The sequence below is a fragment of the Dysidea avara genome, chromosome 1 (assembly GCF_963678975.1).
Source record: "Dysidea avara chromosome 1, odDysAvar1.4, whole genome shotgun sequence".
Lineage (NCBI taxonomy): Eukaryota > Metazoa > Porifera > Demospongiae > Dictyoceratida > Dysideidae > Dysidea > Dysidea avara.
The window spans coordinates 23,632,851-23,655,405 of NC_089272.1; the positions used below are offsets into that span (position 1 = coordinate 23,632,851).

The 22,555-nt window shown below is 37.8% G+C and overlaps 1 protein-coding gene across 1 annotated transcript in view; it reads left to right on the plus strand.

Annotated features, from left to right (window-relative positions):
• Positions 1-11,709: 11,709 nt before the first annotated feature.
• LOC136259933 (uncharacterized) overlaps positions 11,710-22,555 on the plus strand; it is a 42,966-nt gene continuing 32,120 nt past the window's right edge. The window contains exons 1-2 of the mRNA XM_066053511.1: positions 11,710-11,791; positions 11,921-12,205. Of these exons, the coding sequence (XP_065909583.1) occupies positions 11,776-11,791; positions 11,921-12,205 (301 nt within the window). The 5' untranslated portion in view covers positions 11,710-11,775. The remainder of the gene's footprint in view (positions 11,792-11,920; positions 12,206-22,555) is intronic.

Genomic DNA, 22,555 nt, shown 5'->3' on the forward strand with positions numbered 1-22,555 from the left:
CAAGATAATATTCTGCATTAATGTTAATTGCTCATTTCCAAAAAATTACCTTTTAAACCGGCCAAATGTAGAGTCTATCACTGACAAAAATGAGTGATATCCACCTCAAAAACACCTTCGCTGTAAAAAAGGCGCGCCCAAGAAACTACAAGTACCTGGAACCCAATGTAAAAAACAAAAAGAAAAAAACAGCTCAGCTGAAGTGAAAAGTAACTGGTAACTTAAAGAGCTGATATCTGAAGCGGCCAAGAATATAATTACTAAAGTTTAATCCATGCAAGAACACCTTGGCTATAAAACAGGTGTGTACATGAAAGTAACTGGCAACTGAAATGGCTGATATCTGAAGCGGCCAAGAATGAATGGTCATATACAACTAATTCAAAAATTTAACACTGAACCTTTATAATTCAGCTGTGTTCTATATTCACTCTTGCTGCATTGTAAAGTAATTTCTTTTAACTCTAATTGGCTGGTAATTTGGTCGCCTTTTTTAATAGTATAATAGAGCAAAAAAAGGTGGCCAAATTACCAGCCAATTAGAGTTAAAAGAAATTACTTTACAATGCAGCAAGAGTGAATATAGAACACAGCTGAATTATAAAGGTTCAGTGTTAAATTTTTGAATTAGTTGTATATGACCATTCATTCTTGGCCGCTTCAGATATCAGCCATTTCAGTTGCCAGTTACTTTCATGTACACACCTGTTTTATAGCCAAGGTGTTCTTGCATGGATTAAACTTTAGTAATTATATTCTTGGCCGCTTCAGATATCAGCTCTTTAAGTTACCAGTTACTTTTCACTTCAGCTGAGCTGTTTTTTCTTTTTGTTTTTTACATTGGGTTCCAGGTACTTGTAGTTTCTTGGGCGTGCCTTTTTTACAGCGAAGGTGTTTTTTAGGTGGATTATAGATACTGCCATGAAAATAGCTACTCAAAATTATGGTTATATCAGTAGCTAGCTTACTATGGTCTAAAGTCTTATACACTATGGTTATAGTTGCATTCATGGTGAAATTTCAACTCATAGCTTTTGGCATACTGTATTGACATGTTTATAATTGCTCTCTCACAATGTGTACATTGACAGTTTTCCACATTAGATTATATATTTTTGCAAACAGATCAACTAATTCAGAGTGTATTTGGACACCACAGTACAATGTTATGTTTGGATTATAATCAAGACAGAGGATTATGTTCCAATAATGAAGATGGTCTGATTGCAAGTGGATCATGTGACTGCACTGTAATGTTGTGGAAATGGAGTGGACAAAAATGCCGAATTATTAGTTCAACGTCAGAGTCTATGAAAAGTAAATTATTGTGTGATTATTTGTGCATTGTCTGTTTATCTGTTTCTATTTAGTAAATTCATACAGATATTGATTATTGGCTTTGTACTGTTTCTATTTAGTAAATTCATACATATATTGACTATTGGTTTTGTACTGTTAGGAAAGTCTATAGTTTGGCAGTCCTCTTCAGTCCACGTTTATAACATTTCTTAATTTGCTGCCTGCTAGCATGTTAACTCCACCTGTTTTGTAAAAATGCCTAGAGCTACAGTAACATTTTCTCCACTTATAAACACATTTCAGTATACTTATTCATTGTTCATCTGTCCAATACTATGTACAGCAAAATGAAATCTTGTAGCATTCCTCAACACTGCATTTACTCCTCAAAAAGTATTAAGATGTAGCCTGCTGTGTGTATGTACATGAATTACATACTTTCCATTATATTAGATACTACTGAACCAATAGCAGTACTAACTGGTCATCATACTCCAGTTGTATCTGTTGCACTGAACTGCAGTTTGGGAATAGTTGCAAGTAGAGCTCTGTGTAAGTCATGAAATAAACTAAAACTCTAAACTACAATCTATTAAAATAATTCTGGTAGACTAGATCTACCAGAATTATTTTATGTTGTAATGCAGTGTTTGGTGTTTGTACTGTTGTCAGCAGAAATACTGTATTTATCCGCTGAGCTCAATAAACACCAGGTCCTAAATGCAGGCCACAGAGGCAATACCTTAATGCAAGATCTTGTCTGAGATTATAATAGTAGGACAAGGCTTACTACAATTAATGAAACTCGTGACTTTTCAAAGGGATGTCAACAGCTAGATATATACTATAGCTCATAAGGCTAAACATATCTTTGCATAAGCTATAGCTATGGATATGCATTGTGAAATATGTATTGACAGTGCAATACAACACCATACAATTAAACTATATGATTTTTGACCTCCAGAGATTTCTATTGACATTAATGTTGTGGATTGAGTCAGCAACACTGTTTGTTATTATGCTGCTAGAGTATATGGCTACTCTATTGGAGTATCTCAATCTCTAAAATGTGACCGGATCTGTGACAACCCAGCATAATGGCGTATTTTTTTAAATCTTTATTTTTGAATATTTATAATCTACTTAACCAAGTATATGCTCTCTGGCCAAGTTTCAGCCTCGTATGCCAACAACTTTTGGAGCTAGGGTTACAGTCCTACTATAACAACAACAGAAAGATCGATTTGTACAGCAAGTATTAGGAAAATAAATTACTGGTACTTACAAAAATTGTTGTAACTTACGAAAACAATGAAGTACAGAGTTGCAACATGCACCATCATGTTTACCATTAATAGGGGAGTCCAGCTTTTCCTTCTACCACCTTTCTTCACTACATACAGAGACAAAATCAGTGAAGAAAGATCAATCGCATACGATTGCTTCTATGTGACATAAACAAATGCCCATAACTCGTGTATCGTTTAGCCTACTGCAAGGATTTTCGAACTCCCCTTGAGTAGGTGAGTAAGATTTTATCATTAGACCCTTTCTTCACAATTAAAGAACAAAGCATTTAAAAGTTTTACGGAATTTTTTTAATTACACAAATATTTTACCCATTGCAATCAATGGCTTATATTGAAAATTTAGGCTTGTACCATTATGCCAGTTTTTTGCAAATCCGGTCACAAATTTAGAGTTCTCATAGTTTTCCATGTTCCCCTTGTGCCATATTCCTATATGGTATCAAGAAAAGCTTTCAGTATATCATACACAGACATAATCTTCACTAAGATAATTTGAAATATGTTTCAAGTGCCTCACAATAATCAAGACTGTGTAACTGGCCCACCTGCTAGAAATACAATTGAGCATAACAAATGCAGGCTTTGTTTGTTAAGTAGCAACACTTGAAAAAGATAAACATACTCTAATAGAACATTCACCACATTAAAATGTAACATTAGCTAGTGTATCATGTGAACCTACTCGGGACATAATATTGTAGACAAACATCTTATAAGCACATAAGCAAGTTTAATACATCACACCTAGAAGTGGTAAAGAATTGATATGAGTATTGTAGAGTACCATATAGTAATTATTCTGTAACTGTGTTTGTGACTCAATTGATCAGTTAGTATGCTATATCTTTACCTAGCTGCTTTTGCCTTACTGCACAACACTAAAGGAGACCTATTATGCAAGCTTTCAACTACAAGTGATGATGTTTACAATGTTCTTCCCAAATCCACGATGATCACTAATGATGAAAATGTGATAGTTCAGTATGTCAGTGGAGATGGTGGATTAATAATCAGATATTCTTGCAATGGACAAAAATTATCAACGTGGACTCTAAAAGAAAATATTTTGGTATGTAAAGCAAAATAATTATTTTGTGATGCATTGGAATTTTCAACTAAAGCAGGGACCATACCACATCGATAAAAAGTACTGAAACAAACTGGAGTATTGCATGATATTAAATCACAGTAAAACAATAAGAAGTGTTATACCCCTACTGTGCTCAAGATACCATAAGAAGAGCACAGTAGGGATTAATATCGTGCACTACTCCAGCTTGTTTCAGTACTTTTTATCGATGTACTATGGTCCTAGTTGAAAATTCCAATTTTTTTTTGCGTAATAAAATAATATTATGACTGGTGAAACCACGCATACTGAATTAGTGCTGCATGCCCCAGCTACCAATTATCGTCTGAAAAGCCATTACGTTTCGTTGTAGGCTATGTTCAACCTGTTACACAGCATTACGGATCAAGAACTGTTCAAAAAGCACCACTTCAATCAAAGTAGCCGCTATGAAAAATACAGACAATTTCCATTACGAAGGGAAGCCATCACATGCTACCACCAAATCAACACCTTTTGCTGTCAGCCAAGATAAATGGGACACAAAGGAGGACACTGGTAAGTCCATGAAGAATGCATTGTACGTACTGCGGTATGCCAAAAAAGCAACTCTCAGGCTGAAGCGATATTGAACAGTGAAAAAATCAAACCCATAGCCTTAGTCGTTATCGAGTTATGCTTGTATGAAGGCATCAGTCAGTCAGTCAGTCAGTAGAAAATTCCGTTTAATAATTTTTTTTAAAAATAAAAATTTCTGGAGCAATTTGTTGAAAGCGTTTCAGGTCAATTGAAAGCTTGCTTGTTGGTTGTAACTAACCAATCCTGTCTCATCATTGTCAGGGAAAGTTGATGCTGGTTTTTGGGTGATATTTTTTTTGTGGGCTACTATTAGAGTATATTGATCATTTTTGGTTATAAGATTTCAAGCTTTCAAGTCATTGTAACTCACCAAGGGTAGTGAGCTAACTACCGTATAGCTGGTAATTTTCGAAAGATTTTTATTTTCGGATATTTCGAAGAGGCCCTTCTCTTCGAAAATAAATTCCCACATCCGGTTGTTTTTCAAAAATAAAGTCCCACAAGTGAAAGCAACCGTCTAACTTTCAGTGATTCGTTCGTGTATTCCTCGAGTTTTAACTCAGTATTGCTGATGATAATGGGTAAACTGTATCATTACTGTACCAATAACCAGAAAACAGGTCATCCAGAATGGGAATTGATGCCGTCTGCTCTAGAATCTATGGTGATTAGGATACCATGAGCTAGCTATGATCGAGCATGATTGTGCCAGTGAGTACACTCCACCCGAAACTCCCTCAGTCTTCTCTCCAGTGCACAGGAATGCTATTAGTAAGTCAGTTTTCGGCAAACATTCACGCATCTTCATAATCTGTGACACGAATTTCCGTAACTCCTTCAGTCTTCTCTCCAGTGCACAGGAATGCTATTAGTAAGTCAGTTTTCGGCAAACATTCACGCATCTTCATAATTTGTGACACGAATTTCCATTTATTTGAAATCCATCCGGACTTCGAAATATGCACTCTTTGAAATTAAAATCTTTTGAAATTCAGATTTTGCATCTTGTACGAAAATTTCTGTTTCGAAAATAACCCGCTATACAGTATGACTTTATTTTTCAAAGATGTATCAATTCATTACCTTTCAAAGCATTTCTTTATAGAGTGTAGTGTTGTGAGTGCTCATATAGTGGTGGTGGTACAGGCACCAGCTAGATTTTAAAATGGACGGGACAATAGTTGAAAGCTAATGGTGAAATTACAGAGTTGGCCACATCACAGTAAAACCAACACAGAAAGCATTTGGTCAATAGATAGAATGATGGTTATGGAAGACAGATGTTATAATTGTATTGCATTGCATACTATATTGGGTAAGTAGAATTCAAGGAAAATGGAACGGAAAGCGGAAATGGGAAGGTCATCATGCAATATGCAAGTTGGACAGGTTTGATTTTGTAGCACAATGTTTCTTTGCAGCGTTGTTTAGATCCTTTCAATAAAACGATTGAAACACTCTAATAGAGCAGTCATCTGCATTAATAATACTCTAATAGAACAGTCAAGAATTGACAAGCATACCAATGCTGCATGTATACCAGGGGCAGAGAAATGGGGGTTGGGAGGGGAGTTGCCCCCCACTTTTACAAGTGGAGAGGCAGTGCCCCCTCAATGCCCAGTTGCTAAAGTAAAACAACTGTTGTAGTCATTGTTTACCTTGATGTACTAGAGTTTGTGCTAAAAGTAATTCAATAATTTAAAAAAAAATTATTTTATTCCAGTTATGCAAAAATGGAATACTGCCCCTTTCCCCCACTTTTGAGTACTGTTCATGTATATTCCCATCATATGACTTCTAAATTACCTGGAAGCATTAAGTGAATAGGCACTGTCAGTTAACTAGAGTACTTTTGGGATTTGGGAATCTCAGTAGTAATTTCAAGTTATAATGATGTTTAATGTTATGGTTTCAGAGAAGTAGAGAACTTTCAATATTGATGACTCAGTTACAGGTGCGGATCCAGACTTACAGAAGGGGGGGGTCAAAATGAACTGAAGCACTACATTGTCTGGTGAGACCAAAATAAAAATAAAAAGGTCACAACCAACTGAAAATAGCTGCCCACCTCACCAACTATGCATTTACAGCTGATAAAGTACATATAAATCCTTACATAGCCCACTACACACTGCTCTAATACTGTGACTGCTTTATTAGAGTGACTGCTCTATTACAGTATCTCGCTCTTGGTATACAAAAATTTTGGAGGTGGGGTCAGAGTCTCCTATGCCCCCCCCCCCCCCCCCTGTATCCACCCTTGCTTAGCTATTATTTAATGTATGTTAGGCTATCAGTGTAGGTCACTGGTAGACCCTCAGAATTATTATTCTGTAAAACATTATTATTATTATTATTATATGCTTATCAAAATATACCAAAGGCAAAGGTTTTTTCTTAAGCGAACTAGAAACGTTTCTGCGAAAAAATTAGGGTTGTAGCTGTAACCACTTTTCCGCTACGCTTGACTGAAGGCGTCAGGCAGGCAGCAGAAAATTCTGTTGAATAATTTTTTTTCAAAATCAGTCTGTAGCAACTTGACACAAACGTTTCGGGTTGATCTGAAGACACTTTTGGGCTTGGTTTTACCCAACCAATACTGTCATGTCGTGAGGAAAAATCGTGGCAGGTTTTTGGGTTATATTATATCATGGATTGCTCCCACACCTTTGATGTCTCTAAGGCCCCTATTTGGTGATTATTAGTTTCTCATCCATCGCCCGCATCCTTCTTAAGCTACTGCATGGTAAGCCATTATTTACTCTGTGCATATGCATGCTTAGAAGAACATGTGATACCAAACTGTTATAATTTTTTGTTGATGAACGCTACAATGCGCTATATATCGCCAGGAGAACTGTTTTTAAACCAGCCTGGTTTACTGAAATTGCTTTCGTAAAAGTGTGTGTGTGTAGCTATCATCTACCTATGTTTGTCCGTACGCACCCATGTGAGCAAAATCGTTTAATAATGGTAAAAGCAGCTTTTACGTAAGAAATAAAAGTGAAATGAAGTCTGTACAGGTGAACTTTGTTCTGAGATGGTTTCTTTTCGGCGGACTGAAATACGGGTGGTGTGTGGCGACTTTCCTCAGACTACCTTCCCCTTGAGGTTTTCAGGTGTTTAGCAACTGAAAAACAATGGTGCAGGCCTCGTACACTACCAGGAATAGCCTATCGCTTCGAGTTGAAAGGGGGCATATCCCTTACGTACGCGAACGAAAATGAAGAGCAACTTAGTCTCGCGGCGCCCGACCCTAAAAAGAGGGTCTGGTGAAACTGTGTACAAAAAGTTTGGCGCTGCCGGAATGTTGGAAGCTCCAATCAGATCGCTCCATTTCAAATTGATTATGTAATGCGTACATTTCAAAAGATTCGCGGCTTACGGTTAATTACATCCGGTGACTCTGCCACTTAAACTCATTAAGAAAACAGCCATGCAATTCTGCAGGGTTCGTTTTAACGTTGAATAAATAAAGTAGCGCTATTAGTTTGCTGATGCTGTAAGCGGATCTGGTTGAATGGATGTTGTGATGTAAACAGTGCACTTACGTAACAGGTAAAACGTCATCCAATAAACATTCCAGAGCTCAAACTTATTGTACACAGTTTCACCAGACCCTCTTTTTAGGGTCGGGCGCCGCGAGACTAAGAGCAACTCTGAGGTTTTGTCGAGAGAATTTGTGGGAAAAAACACGTTAGTCACACTATAAAACAGTTTAGAAGATACTTCTGTGCGTAACATGTTGGTAAAAGCGGTTTGTTTAACAAACGCTTCCTTAGCAGTGCATAGCAACGTAATTGAACGAATTACGAATATTTCATGAACTACAAAATACGAGAATTAGCTAATAATATTATTGTACAACCCAAAACTACCCTATTGTAAAGTAGTAATACATAGTTGGTTAATTCAGAGTAGAGTTAGCTAGCTGCATGGCGCCTGGTTTTTAGAAGCATTGTATTGTATTGTGTACTGTGCAGGAATCATGTATGATTATAATGCACAGGTGTAATTATAAAAGTGTCCAATTCATTATAAAACTCAGTGTATGTGGGAGCATTAGCAATGTTCTGGGGTAGATTATTCCATAGTTTAATCACTGAAAGGAAGAAGGAAAATCATTAAAACTGTCCACTCTAGTATTTAGTTGATTAAAATAGTCACTACATAAAAGGAGGAAACGGGAGTTAAACAATCATCTGGAATATCAGCTAAACAATGAATGATTTTATACAGCATTTGTAATTTAAATTTTTTCCTTCTGCTCTGCAGGGTGGGTAGATCGAGATCAGTTAACATTGTGGAAACACTGGAGAATCTAGTAAGTCTTTATAGCACATTCTTGCGGCAGATCTCTGTACAGCTTCTGATTGATTAATGTTAACACATGTATGTGGGTCCCAGACTGAGGAAGCATACTCCATAATAGGGCGAACCATTGCTTTATAAATATTACATTTAACTGTGGGAGGGCATTGATAAAGATTACGATGTAAGAATGCATTAATTCTGGTGGCTTTACTAGCAACTTGTTTTGTGTGTTCATTCCAGTTAAGGTGTTGATCAATGACTACACCTAGATATTTAGCACGAGTGACTTCTCGGATTGTAGAGTTGTCAATGTGGTAAGTAAATGGTATGATGTTTATCTTGTTTGTTATTCGTAGGAATTCACATTTAATTGGATTAAAGGTCATAAGCCACTTGTGTGCCCACTGTGTTAAGGAGTCAAGATCATGTTGTAATTGATGGCAGTCCTCCACTGAGTAGATATTTGAGTAAAGTATAACGTCATCAGCATAAAGTCGAACTTTACTTGAGACATGTAAAGGAAGATCATTGATGTAAATCAAAAATAATAATGGAGCCAGAACTGTTCCTTGTGGTACACCAGATAGCATGTTACATGAGTCACTTTGTTTATTATCTAATATTACTTGTTGCGATCTATCAGAAAGGAAATTCTTTATCCAAGACAAAAGAGGTCCTTTAATACCATAAAATTGTAACTTGTGGAAGAAACGGGAGTGGGGGACCTTGTCAAAGCTTTACAGAAGTCAAGCAGAAACACATCACATTGCCCTCGTTGGTTTAGCATTGTGCAAAATCATGTACTGTTGTAATTAGTTGCGTCTCACAACTCCTATGCTGCTGGAAGCCATGTTGTTCATCTCTTAAAGCTTGATGATGATTCAAGTGTTCAAACATGCTAGAGTAGATAACGTGTTCCATGATTTTTGAACGTATACATGTTAGTGATACAGGACGGTAGTTGACAGGGTCCTTCTTACTGCCTTTCTTATATACTGGAACTATCAGAGCAGATTTCCATATGTCAGGTATGGCTCCTTGGTTCAGTGACGCTTGAAAAATTATAGAAAGGGCATGGGAAATTTCATTTGCTACCTCTTTGAGAAAGTAAGATGGAAGATTGTCTGGGCCTGCAGCTTTGTGGGGCTTTAAGTTGTGAAGCAATTGAGATACCCCATCAGAGTGTATGTGAATTGGTGGAATTTCAGGGAGAGGGTTACCTTCTAATACTGGTACATTAATTAGTAGTGTCTTCTTATGTAAAAACTGATGAGAAATATTCAGCTAGAACATTTGCTTTAGACAAAGAGTCGGTGTAAGTTGTTCCTTGGTGTTCGAGTGTACTAATACCAGTGCGATCTTGTTTTCTATTTTTAATACAGTTAAAGACCAAAGTTTCTTTGTAACATTATTATTTTCATCAATAAAACTTGATACATAATTGTTAAATGCTGAACGACATTCCCGTTGAGAAAGTCTTTTGAGGTCTTGATAAGTAGCCCAGTCACTTGGACTGTTGGTTAAACTAGCACGTTTGTATGCTCGTTGCTTCTTGCGAGTTAGTTGTTTGATTTGTCTGGTTATCCAAGGTTGCTTTTGTTTGGTTGTGCTCCACTTAGTTGGTATCAGATTTAAACATTGTGTACAGATATCAGAGAACTTATTCCATAAGATGTTAATCGGAGTAGTGGGTGGGTAAGTGACGACAAAATCTTCGCAAAGTGACTGAATGGATTGTCTAATATGATTGAAATCAGCTTTGGACCATAAGTAAATACGTCTCCTAGCAGGGGGACATAGTTGAGCTAATATCATGAACTTTGTAAGTACAACTTCATGGTCACTGATACCACCAATGCTTTTGCAAGATTCAACCAAGGAAGGTCTGTTTGTGACTGAATAGATAATTCATGAGACTGGTTTCTGGACGTCATGGACAAAACAAGTATCATTTATATGTGCCACAAATCCTTTCATCAATTGGGAAGAATAGTTTTTACTATAGTGGAGTACTTATTTGGAACAACTTACCCCCAGTTTGTATGTCATTGATCACTTACCAAATTTTAAGACATCGTTTAAAATACTGTATTGTTAGCACTGTGTTATTGTTGTTTATTTTGTTTGTAATCTTCATTTTGCTTTGTGTCATATTGAGTGTTTGTATTCATGCATATGTATTGTTACTTTTGCATAGGGCACTGCTGAAAAGCAGCTTTTTTGAATTGATGCAGTCTCCCTTTAATCATAAATCATAAATCAAATAAAAGATAATGATTCACTCATGATCACTTATAATTGCAGCCTTCTCCAGCAACGTGGCTCAATTTAAAGACGAGTTATACCTCTATAATTACTTTATTAAATATCTTGAGAAGAGTCACTTATGACATAGATAATAATATACCAGGTAAGGTACTATGCTTGCGATTACTCTATGGCCCTCTATAATCTATGACTCTAATGCCATTTAGACAATCACTCTATAGCGTCACTTATGAAACTCAAACAAGTTAAAGGCTGTGGCACGTGCAAGTTGTTGTACACCTCTTCGTGATGTATGTGTGTGTGTGTGTGTGTGTGTGTGTGTGTGTGTGTGTGTGTGTGTGTGTGTGTGTGTGTGTGTGTGTGTGTGTGTGTGTGTGTGTGTGTGTGTGTGTGTGTGTGTGTGTGTGTGTGTGTGTGTGTGTGTGTGTGTGTGTGTGTGTGTGTGTGTGTGTGTGTGTGTGTGTGTGTGTGTGTGTGTGTGTGTGTGTGTGTGTGTGTGTGTGTGTGTGTGTGTGTGTGTGTGTGTGTGTGTGTGTGTGTGTGTGTGTGTGTGTGTGTGTGTGTGTGTGTGTGATTATATTGCCAGAGCTCCAGCTGCTGTAAAGCTTCTTGGTACCCCTGCGTCTATTAGGCCCCTTATTTATTTCTTGTACATTAATTTTGTGTTAAACCATAAGACGTACAGTGGAACCTGTTAATCAGGACACTTGAAAATGAGGACACCTGTATAATCTGGACACATGGTAATGGCCCCAAAATGTCCGTTAGCATGCAATCTAATCTGGAGAATCAGGACACCTTGATAATCAGGACACGTAATTTTGTGGCTGTGTATACGTGACGTAAGATTAATCACGTGCGCATCTTTATTTTTTGTTTGGTTCGGTGTGTGAAGCTCTACGCTGTAAAATCTATAGCTACGCCCAAAAGAAGATGGCCTTTTCTATTGGTGAGTAGGTCTACTTTAGCGCAGTCATAGATCGCATATTCTTCGTACGAGGAATATACGACCTATGCGCAGTACGAACTACTGACATATATGGCCATGTCGCATGGGCGTATATTTTTATCACAATAGGTGGAGCCCGACCTACAATGAAGGATTTAAGCAAACACATAATACCAGCAGTTGCTACTAAGTGGTACGAACTAGGTCTAGAATTACTGGACTCCAGCCACGAAAAGGTATTAGAGAATATCGAAAGAGACGGCAGCAGATTCGATGTGCAGTGGTGTTGTAGAAAGATGTTGACTAAATGGCTGGAAGTGTCTGATGATGCAACCTGGGGCCAGGTCATAGATGCTGTTAAGAGTATCAACATGAATGATCTGGCTAGTAGTCTTGAATCACTGCTACCACAAAGTGAGCAAATTAGCTGTGGGCAGGGCTGGGGATGCAGAGCACTCAAATTTGTGTCTTGTATGAACGGTTGCCTGGCCTACATGGGTCACATTTTGTGTAAGCATCATCCTGTTTATACAATGTGTGACCGGATCTGTGCAAACCCAACACAATCGTGCAGGCCTAAATTTATGTTTTTATAATAAAGCACTGAATACAATGGGTGAAGTACTTGCATATTGTTAAAGAATTCCGTAATTTTTTGATCTTTGTGAAGAAAGGGTCTAACAAATAAAAATCTTGATATCATCTTATTTGTCTACTGAAGAAGAGGAGCTCATAAATCTTTGTATCATTGCAGTAGACCCAAGTTATGAGCATTTGTTTACGTCATGTCAAAACGGTAGTATGCGATCAATCTTTCTTCAATGATTTTGCCTTTGTATGTAATAAAGAAAGATGATACAAGGAAAAACTTACCTATAGTATATACAAGTTGAACCGAATCCTGAAAAACAGCTAAAAATCAAAAGTGGATTTTTTTCCAAGTGAGTTGCCAACCAGATGATTAGTGGTGACAGCAAAGGCGTCAACAACAGACACGTATGATTTGGCTCCATTACAATTTCGGGAAAGGGCTGTAATGGACACTGCATTTTATAGCTTTTCCATAGAAAATGTATGGTGAAAATTTTTATTGGACATAAATATTGTGTCAGACATTTGAACGAAAAGATTTTTGAAATATTTTTAGTGGGTCAAACAGTACTGCAAATGAGCCGAATTTCAAGATCATGTGTAATAGCATCCATGAGTTATTAAATGATTTTAAGGATCCAGCTCAACACGTACATACTATAGTAATCGATTTCCCCTTTTCATGGTGAACATGATAGTGAAAATTTCAAATCCATATGGCATTCTCTTTGTATGTTACAATGGTTTTAGTAGGCACCTGTAATTTATTTTCTATATATACTTGCTATACAGATCGATCTTTTGTAGGCTGTAACTCCCAAAGTTATTGGAATATGAGGCTGAAACTTTGCCAGAACATACATTTGGCTAAATAGATTTTGACTGTTTAATAAACAGGAATTTGAAAAATGTGCAGGTTTTCACAGACCTAGTCACATATTCCAATTTGCTTCAAAAGATGTGGCTTCACTACTAATGTCTCCAGCAAAGTGGTGCTCAACATAAAGGTACACAGAAAAATTTGGAATTTTCAACTAGAATAGGGACCATAGCACATTGATAAAAAGTACTGATACAAGCTGAAGTAGTGCATGATATTAATCACAGTAAAACAATAAGAAGTGTCGTATCTTGAGCACAGTAGAGATATAACACTTCTTATTGTTTTACTGTGATTTAATATCGTGCACTACTCCAACTTGTTTCAGTACTTTTTATCAATGTGCTATAGTCCCTACTTTAGTTGAAAACTCCAAATTTTTCTGTGTAGTTGTTTGTTAACTTTTTTTGTAACTAATTATTATGACTGGTGAATCCACGCATACTGCATCTGAAATGGTGCCACACGCCCCAGTTTTATCAGCGTCTGAAATGTGAAGTATCCATTATGCTTTGTTGTCAGTTATGCTCAACCCATTACACAGTATTTAGGATCTAGAACTGTTCAAAAAGTACCTCTGTAATCCACGCATACTGAAAGAAATGGTGCAGCGCGCCCCAGTTATATCAATTATCATCTGAAAAGTGAAGTATCCATTATACTTTGTTGTTGGCTATGTTCAACCTGTTACACAACAGTACGAATCGAGAACTGTTTGAAAAGCACCTATGCAATCAAAATAGCCACTATGAAAAATACAGACGATTTCTGTTATGCGAAGGGAAGCCATCATGTGCTACCGCCAAATCGGAACTTTTCGCTGTCAGCAAAGATGAATTGGACACAAAGTAGGACACTGGTAAGTCCATGAAGAATGAATTGTACGTACTGTGGTATGCCAAAAGGCACCTCTTGGACTGAAGCGACATTGAACAATGAAAAAGGTAAGCCCGTACGTAGCCTTAGCTGCTGTCAAGTTACACTTGCCTGAAGGCATCAGTTAGTCAGTCAGTTAGTCAGTCAGTTAGTCAGTCAGTAGAAAATTCTGTTAAATAATAATAATAATAAAAATTCTGTAGCAACATGTTGAAAGCGTTTTGGGTCAATCTGAAAGCTTGTTTGGGCTTAGTTTTACCTTACTAATACTGCCTCATCATCGTCAGGGAAAACTGAGGCTGTTTTTGGGTGATGCTATTTCGTGGGCCACACCTACTCATTTGTGGTCCCTACTATACAGTACTATTGTACTGTATGATTATATCTATGTTGTATTAAATTGAGTCAAGTCATCTGGATTGTCCAGGTTGGCTTTATCCAGTTTACCCTAATCACATTTATTATGGGTTATGTGGGTCTTATCTTGTTGATACAATATATCCATCTCAGGCCCAAGTGTGATGATGAATTTAAATAAGGTTGATCATGTTTGATGATATTGATGGCAATTTATGTGTGCTTATTCATGAGGTACAAAGTGGGCTATTGCTGGTGAGATGGTTTATGCAATAAGCTATAGAGCATAGATAGTCTTCCAGCCCCTTTCACCAGAGTGGCACTTCATTAATATGATGACTTCCTCATAAAGATTAAACAGAATTTAACTCTTTAAACTACGTATAGTACTGCTCAAACACAATGTTGTCTTGTGAGAGCGTGAGCAATTTAAGAACTTACTAATTGAGGGGCATGGCACCTGTTTCACTTGCGAGTGTTCATCCAAAATGAAATGGCAGGAATACTCGCAAGCAAAACAGGTGCCATGCCTTTTAATTAGCAAGTTTTTAAATCACTTGCACTCTACGACGTTTCATTTGAGCAGTACTGTAAACTTTATACGCAATGTGTGCACTGTATTGATATTCATTGTTTGAAAATTCCTATATAGAAGGTCACAAGGACTTGCAATTAAGATTTTTGGAATGCTAATGTCATAAAGAACAAACTGGTGTATAAGTGTTACTAGTTGCAATGTTCCTTCACCATGCTATAATGGCTTAAACGCAGGGGCTTAACTTGCATAATGTTTTAAAGAAAAGGATATCCTTGAGGTCGGTGAATTCTAGTTGTGTGGAAAGATTTTTGTTAATTGCTGAGTGCCTTAGCGGGAGACAAATAATTGTGTAGTTTTGAAGTGTCTGTATATAATTATTTATTTATGTGTCATTTTGTCTGTAATGGAAGTAGATGATGGGTGTAGCTGCATTGTGATGCAATGTGCTCGTGGTAAAAGTTGTTGTGCAATCAAATACGTGATGAGCCATGAATACTGTGACTAAATAACTCTCAGAACAGCCTTACAAGCAGTGTTATTTGTTTATGATTTGTGGTACTCACAACACTAAACTTCAGATTTTGAGGTGTCACACTAGCCTACTTGTGCTTACCAGATAAGAAAATGCAAAATGTATTTATTATATAGTTATACAACGGGCATGAGTGCACTGCCTGATATAAATGCACGAGCCTGAGGACCTGATGGCCCTCAGGCTCGTGCGTTTATACAGGCAGAGCACGAGTGCACATTGTATAACTGTTATGCACCACTCACCTAATATGGTACCGCTCAAACGTAGCGTTGCACTTACTCGCACTGCTCGATTGTGAGTGATGAAAAACTCACTAATTAAAGGGCATGGCACCCGTTTTCTTCGTAAGTATTCATCCCATATGAAACGGGATGAATACTCGCAAAGGAAATGGGTGCCACGCCCTTTAATTAGCAGGTTTTTTAATCACTCACAATCGAGCAGTGCGAGCGAGTGTGACGTTACGTTTGAGCAGTACCGTAGGTGGGGAGAGTCTCACAAGATAGCTGCAACTCTTATAGAGGCCAGGTTTCAACCATCGATTGTGGGTGACATAGCCGATCATTGTGATGACGTTCCCTCTTCAGTACCGCAGCCACCTGAGATATTGAAAGCTAGTACACTATGGGCCATATCACTAACCTGCATTTGCTGTTCGACTCTCATCATGTAGTGCTGAGCATTCACAGTGTTGGGCAAGTTACTTTGTAAAAGTAACTAGTTACATAATTTATTATATATTACTTGCAACTGAACTATTTAGTTACAGTTACATATTACCCATAAAATAAAGTAACTATAATAATATTACATATTATATTACTTTGTGTCCACAGCCTTAAGCTGTCACGTGTGAAACTACCACTTTATCACGTGACATGATTGCGTTGTTGGACAAAGTGCAAATCTTGGTTATAAGTAAGAAGCTGGTGAATAAGCTTCATTCAGTAGACTTCGTTACTTCGTTGTGGCTAGGCGTTACTCAGAGGATAACTAACGAGATTAGTAATTTTGTTACTTGTAGTAATAATATTATGTAATATTAGACTCGTTACAGTAACTATATTACTTAGGTAATGCGTTACATTTGTAAGTAAAGTAACTTGAGTTATATTACCCGTTTTTATAGCGTATTTCGTTATAATACTTAGTTACCACAAAAGTAACAATATTACGTAACGCTTTACTTATGTAACACGTTACTCCCAACACTGAGCATTCATGATTACTTAATTGCCCGTAGTGATTCTCTCGAGTGAAAAAAAGCAGCTAGTAGATGGTTTCAGTAAACAAAACCTAACTACTAAACAATACTGTCTAATTCTTACTATCCATACTGGCTAAACTCAAATCTGGTAGCATAACAAAAATTGGTTGCCACAATCGAACGTAATGGTGAGTAATGTTTAGAATATAATAGTTTTATTGAGTCATTGTCAAGTGGACTATGGTTTTATCTGGGTTCAGATGGCACCAGACTAGTAAGGTGCATAAGTATTTATATGTAGACTAGAGTTGTGGCCACCGTGTTGGCTTTTTCAATCACTGTTGGCTGCTTGGTAAACATTATACGTATTGGTGACATTATGGCCCACAATCGACTTTTACATGTCAGGCTATAAAAGAATTAAAGTGAGCTGCGAGGTGTCTTTCCACCTATTAGGTGAAGTATCGTAGTGGTCTCGGTTGCCGGCACTTGTGCAATGCTGCACAAAACCGCAGCCAGTGCAATATCTGTATATTGCACTACGGTTGGTGCATTATATATAGTTATGCAGCGGCCACGAGTGCTCTACCTGATATAAACGCACGAGCCTGAGGGCCATCTGGTCCGAAGGCAAGTGCGTTTATACAGGCAGAGCACGAGTGCACGTTGTATAACTGTTATGTACCACTCACCTAATAGGTGGGGAGAGTCTCACAAGACAGCTGTAACACTTATAAAGACCAGGTTTCTAACATCGATTGTGGGTAACCAAGCCGGACGTTGCGATGACGTTCCCCCTACAGTACTGCAGCCACCTGAGATATTAAAAGCTAGTACGCTATGGGTTATATCACTAACCTGCATTTGCTGTTCGACTCTCATCATGTAGTGCTCAGCATGCCAGCGTGCCATATAGACTAAGCACCAGACTAATCGCCATAGTGATTCTCTCAAGCGAAAAAAAGCAGCTAAATAGACGGTTTAAGTAAACAAAACTTAACTACTAAATGATACTAGTCTAATTCTTACTATTCACACTGGCTAAACTCGAATCTGGTGGCATGACAAAACTGGTTACCACAATCGAACGTAAAAGTTAGAATATATTTGTTTTATTGAGTCATTGTCGAAGTGGACTACAGTTTAATCTGGGCTAAGATGGCACCAGACTAGTAAGGTGTATAAGTACGTTTATATATATGTAGACTAGAGTTGTGGCCACCCGCGTTGGCTTTTTCAATCGCCATTGGCTGCTTGTAAACATTATACGTATCGGTGACGTTATGGCCCACAATCGACGTTTACATGTCAGGCTGTTAAAGAATTCGAGTGATCTGTGAAGTGTCTTTCCACCTATTAGGTGAGGTGTCGTAGTGGTCTTCGCCACCGGCACTTGTGCTATGCTGCACAAAACCGCAGCCAGTGCAATATCTATATATTGCACTGCAGTTGGTGCATTATAACTTATAATGCACTCATTGTGGTCTACAAAACCGCAACCAGTGCGTTATAAGTTATAATTCACTCGCTGTGGTCTGCAGCAGTGCAATATACAAATTATGGCACTGACGGTGCCTTTGAACTGCCCACACAGAGTGGTACATCAACTTATAATGCACTCGTTGTGGTCTGCAAAACCACAACCAGTGCATTATAAGTTATAATGCACTCGCTGTGGTCTGCAACAGTGCCATATACAAATTACAGTACTGGTGGCGCCTTTGAACAGTGGTACATAACAGCGTTGAAACTGGGTCACTACTGCTGACCCAGATGACCCACTGACCCGGATAGCAATCCGGTTCAGATCCAGATTTGACCTGGATTAATCAAATCCGAGGCGTGCAATAAGAGCTATGTTTTGGGGAGTCTCGAGCGAGCGAGACTACATTTTGAACGTTTGATTTGTGTTGAGTAAACGAGTAGTTATGTGATAACTAAGCCGGTAAGTTTATAATTTAAAATCCATCAGTGGGTTTTGGTTCCACCTAGCTACTGTGAGTTAACAGACAGCAATTGGGTGTGGCTTTGTGCATACCTAGTATTACAATTTCCCGATATATTGAAGTGGGTGTGGCTCACAAAAGCACTTATCCTGCTGCAAGACTAGACTATATACAACTCGTACAATAATTGATTAGTGGGCGTGGCTTCACGTAAGCTTGCATATAGCAATGGACACTGTTTCGTGCTACAGACTGCACTTACTAATAAATGGGCATGGTTAATGCATGTTTGTAACGCGGTAAGTGGGCGTGGCTCAGGAAAGAGCTACGCGACTAGCATTCATAAGTTTCCACATCGTCAAACGAACAATTCCATTTCTCACGTGATTCAATCCAGGTCAGACCCGGATAATTTGTAAACTGGGTTGGACCTGGATGACCCGGAAAAAATGTGACCCAGTTGACCCGGATGACCCGACCTGGTTTCAACATTGGTACATAACCTTATTTATCAGTGTTACTTTGACTTGTGGGGGTGCAAAAAGCATCATAGTTTTAATATAATAGTAGTGCCTTCCTGGTCCCTCTATGAAATCCTGAAAGTCCAGAAATGTAGTGATTTGGAGAACTTTGTGGCTGGCCAGAGTGTGCTCCATAAGGAAGTAACCACGCAATAACAGTAGTCTCGTGTGGCCAACCCTACTCTTCGCGTGGCGCTTATTGATTGATATGTATAAGTGCCAGCTGTGAGAGGTGATGATAGCTGGTGCTATTCACCATGAATTAACCAGAGTTTTGACGAGGTAATGATGTGTATCAACAATAGTAGACTGACAATTTAGTTATTGCATCCATTTCATACAACACTTTATACTGTTCATATATCTTTGCTTTGTTCTGTAGTTTTGTGTGTGTTTTATGCACTGCTGTTTCATTGGTCTTGTAAGGCTTCACATACTGTTGACAGTTTGTACATTACTTTGTTGCACTACTTTTGGCACCTTCCCATGTATTACCTTGGTATATGGGTCAGAATAGAAACATTTCCTATTAGGTGGCTGAGCAACATATTCAAAAATATTTCAGAAATGTTACTTAAACTTTTTTCTATTTACTCAAAATTACCTAAAAGAAGCCGTGAGCTTTTTGAAATTGCACATGATTTAAAAGAACTTTTCAGTATTCTTAAAGGTGGGGACCTTCTGGTTAGATCTCAAGGGACAAGATGTATATCCTGGCTATGCAGAGAGTAGTTGATAGGCTTGGTGGGTATATACACGTCATCTTAGCACGCTTTCAAAGGATAAGCCTATCAATAGCAGGGACAGAGCATGTATTATTGGCTATCTGCGAAAATGGCAGCATTCAGATATGTTTATTGGTTGTGCATTATTATGTGGATATACTCAAGTCTCCTTAATTTGAGCTTAATTAAAGCAAGACTGTATTAGCTCTTCTAATCGTACTGAAATCTGTCAAACATCTTAAAAGACTATCTGAAAACAGCCCTGATCAGTGGCCAACAGTAAAGCTGGTGCTCAGTAAAATTGTTAACAATGATGATGAGAGCAGTACATACCAAGGTGCCCATTTGCAGTCGTACAACAAAAGTACTTTGGAATTTTGCCAGAGTCAAGCTGTAACTGACTTGCTACAACTTGACCAAAAACTGTGACACAGACTTGAGTGGTTTGATGTAAAACTGTTACGATCTATACTTGTGTTTGTTGATACATAGGGTTGGACAAGTGCAGATGCTTGTGAAAGTAGCAGTAGTTCCCTGGTTGATCTTGATGCTGATGAGCAGGAACCATTACCCCAAGATACAACTCTGGCAAGCATTCTTGAAGCTGCAGATTACATATTCACTTGGTTCAGAGAGCCACTAGAAAAGCTGGGTTTTGGCCTACTTGTAAGAAGAGCTAGAGGACATTGTTCTATATTCAAGAAACTACATGAATTTACAAAAGGAATCTTATTCAAAAGTGTGGTATAAAATCCACACATCTCCTGCTGCCAAAGAATAGCCTAATGTTTTGCTGCTATGTGAATAATTGTTTTTACTTTGCCATTTTCTAATGGTGTTGTTGAAAGAATATTTTCTAATGTTAAAATTGTCAAGAGTGAAAAGTGAACAAGCCTTTTAGTGGAAACACTAAGGGATCTTTTGGAAATCGAAGTTGAAGGGCCTTCTTTTAATGAATTTAAGGCTAGGCCAGCTGTAGAGCTATGGTGGAGAGACTGCAGGACCACTAGGAGAGTTCATCAACAACTTCCTAGAAAAGATTATTAGCCATGTGAAGGACATTCATCAACTGCTTAAGAGCCTGAAACTGACTTTGAAGATGTTACATTTTCCTTAAATGAATGGGATCTGTGGTTTTCAGATAGTACGACACAGGAAAGTAGTGAGTCTCCATCTAGTGATGATGAACATAGTGACAATGAATGTGAGGCAATTGATGTAACATCACGTGATGCTCCTATTATTTGTAATTGTAGTGTGAGTGTCTTTCGATTGCCTTACTACTGTAACTAAATTATGTAGTATTGTAATATTTCATTGTACAATGTGGTATGTTTAATCAGTGTTTTACTTCTCATCCCCTCAATCCACTCCTTCTGCTTGTACACCTATTAAATAACAGAAAACAACATAATTAGTTATGTACAGTACTTACAATAATTGTATTGTGTACTTAAAATGATTGCATTTATAATAAAATTTTACTCCCCAGAAGGCTCATGTTCACATTTCAGAGTGTGTTCCTACTATAACATCATCCTTCAGTATATAACTTTATATCCTGTGCATGCAGTGCTCAAGTTTGTAGTGCTGCCATGTCCGACCACCTCCAGCTCATGTCCGATCTACCAACGGTTGGCTTCGACATATGTCCATGCAGTCAGTAACAGTTATAATCCGCTCTGCTCCCAACATTTAGTTTCTCGAATGAAGAGGTAAGTGATGTGTCTTATCTTCAGGTTTGGGCTCTAGTGACCATGTCTGCATATGATTCAATTTAAACTGCTACAGTGAGCGTACTAATACCACCAGTACTAAATTTAATCTACACAAAACTGACTATACTAAAATATGAGAATTAATTAATATTGTAGATTGGCAAGAAGCCATTGGTCTTCTGCAGATCAGTCATGCCTGGAATCTTTTTTCCTCCATCCTAGAAAATGTCATTGAGAGTTGCATGTTATTTCTAGTTGAATGCTGAAATTTTAGATACATATACTGTACCTAAAATTTCAACCTTCAACTATATGACAAGAGAAGCCTTACACCTACAAATGTTAAAAACCAGTTGTGGCATACAGTGCTGCTCATGAACAACATCACGTGTGGTCGTGTGTGGCCTCTGTGACATGCATGTGTAACATGCGTACTACATACTCGTGTGTGTATGTACAGTATAGCTACGTACATACTTGTTACTTATTGCATATATATCTTCTTTTTCCTGCAGGTTTATTTCTAATGATACCTTAAATCAAAAGTTGGAGACTATAGCTATAGCTAGCTACGTGGGTGCCCATTGCGTACACTGGATTCAATAAGTGATTGTACTTTACAACCAGGGAATTCCTTGGATTTGTATAGAATTACTACCACTCTTACTGATTAAGTGGAAGTCTAGTATACTTATGCTCGTAATAACAATAAGTATAATACCACTCTTACTGATTAAGTGGAAGTCTAGTATACTTATGCTCGTAATAACAATAAGTATAATATTATACTTATTGTTATTACGAGCATAAGTATACTAGACTTCCACTTAATCAGTAAGAGTGGTATTATACTTATTGTTATTACGAGCA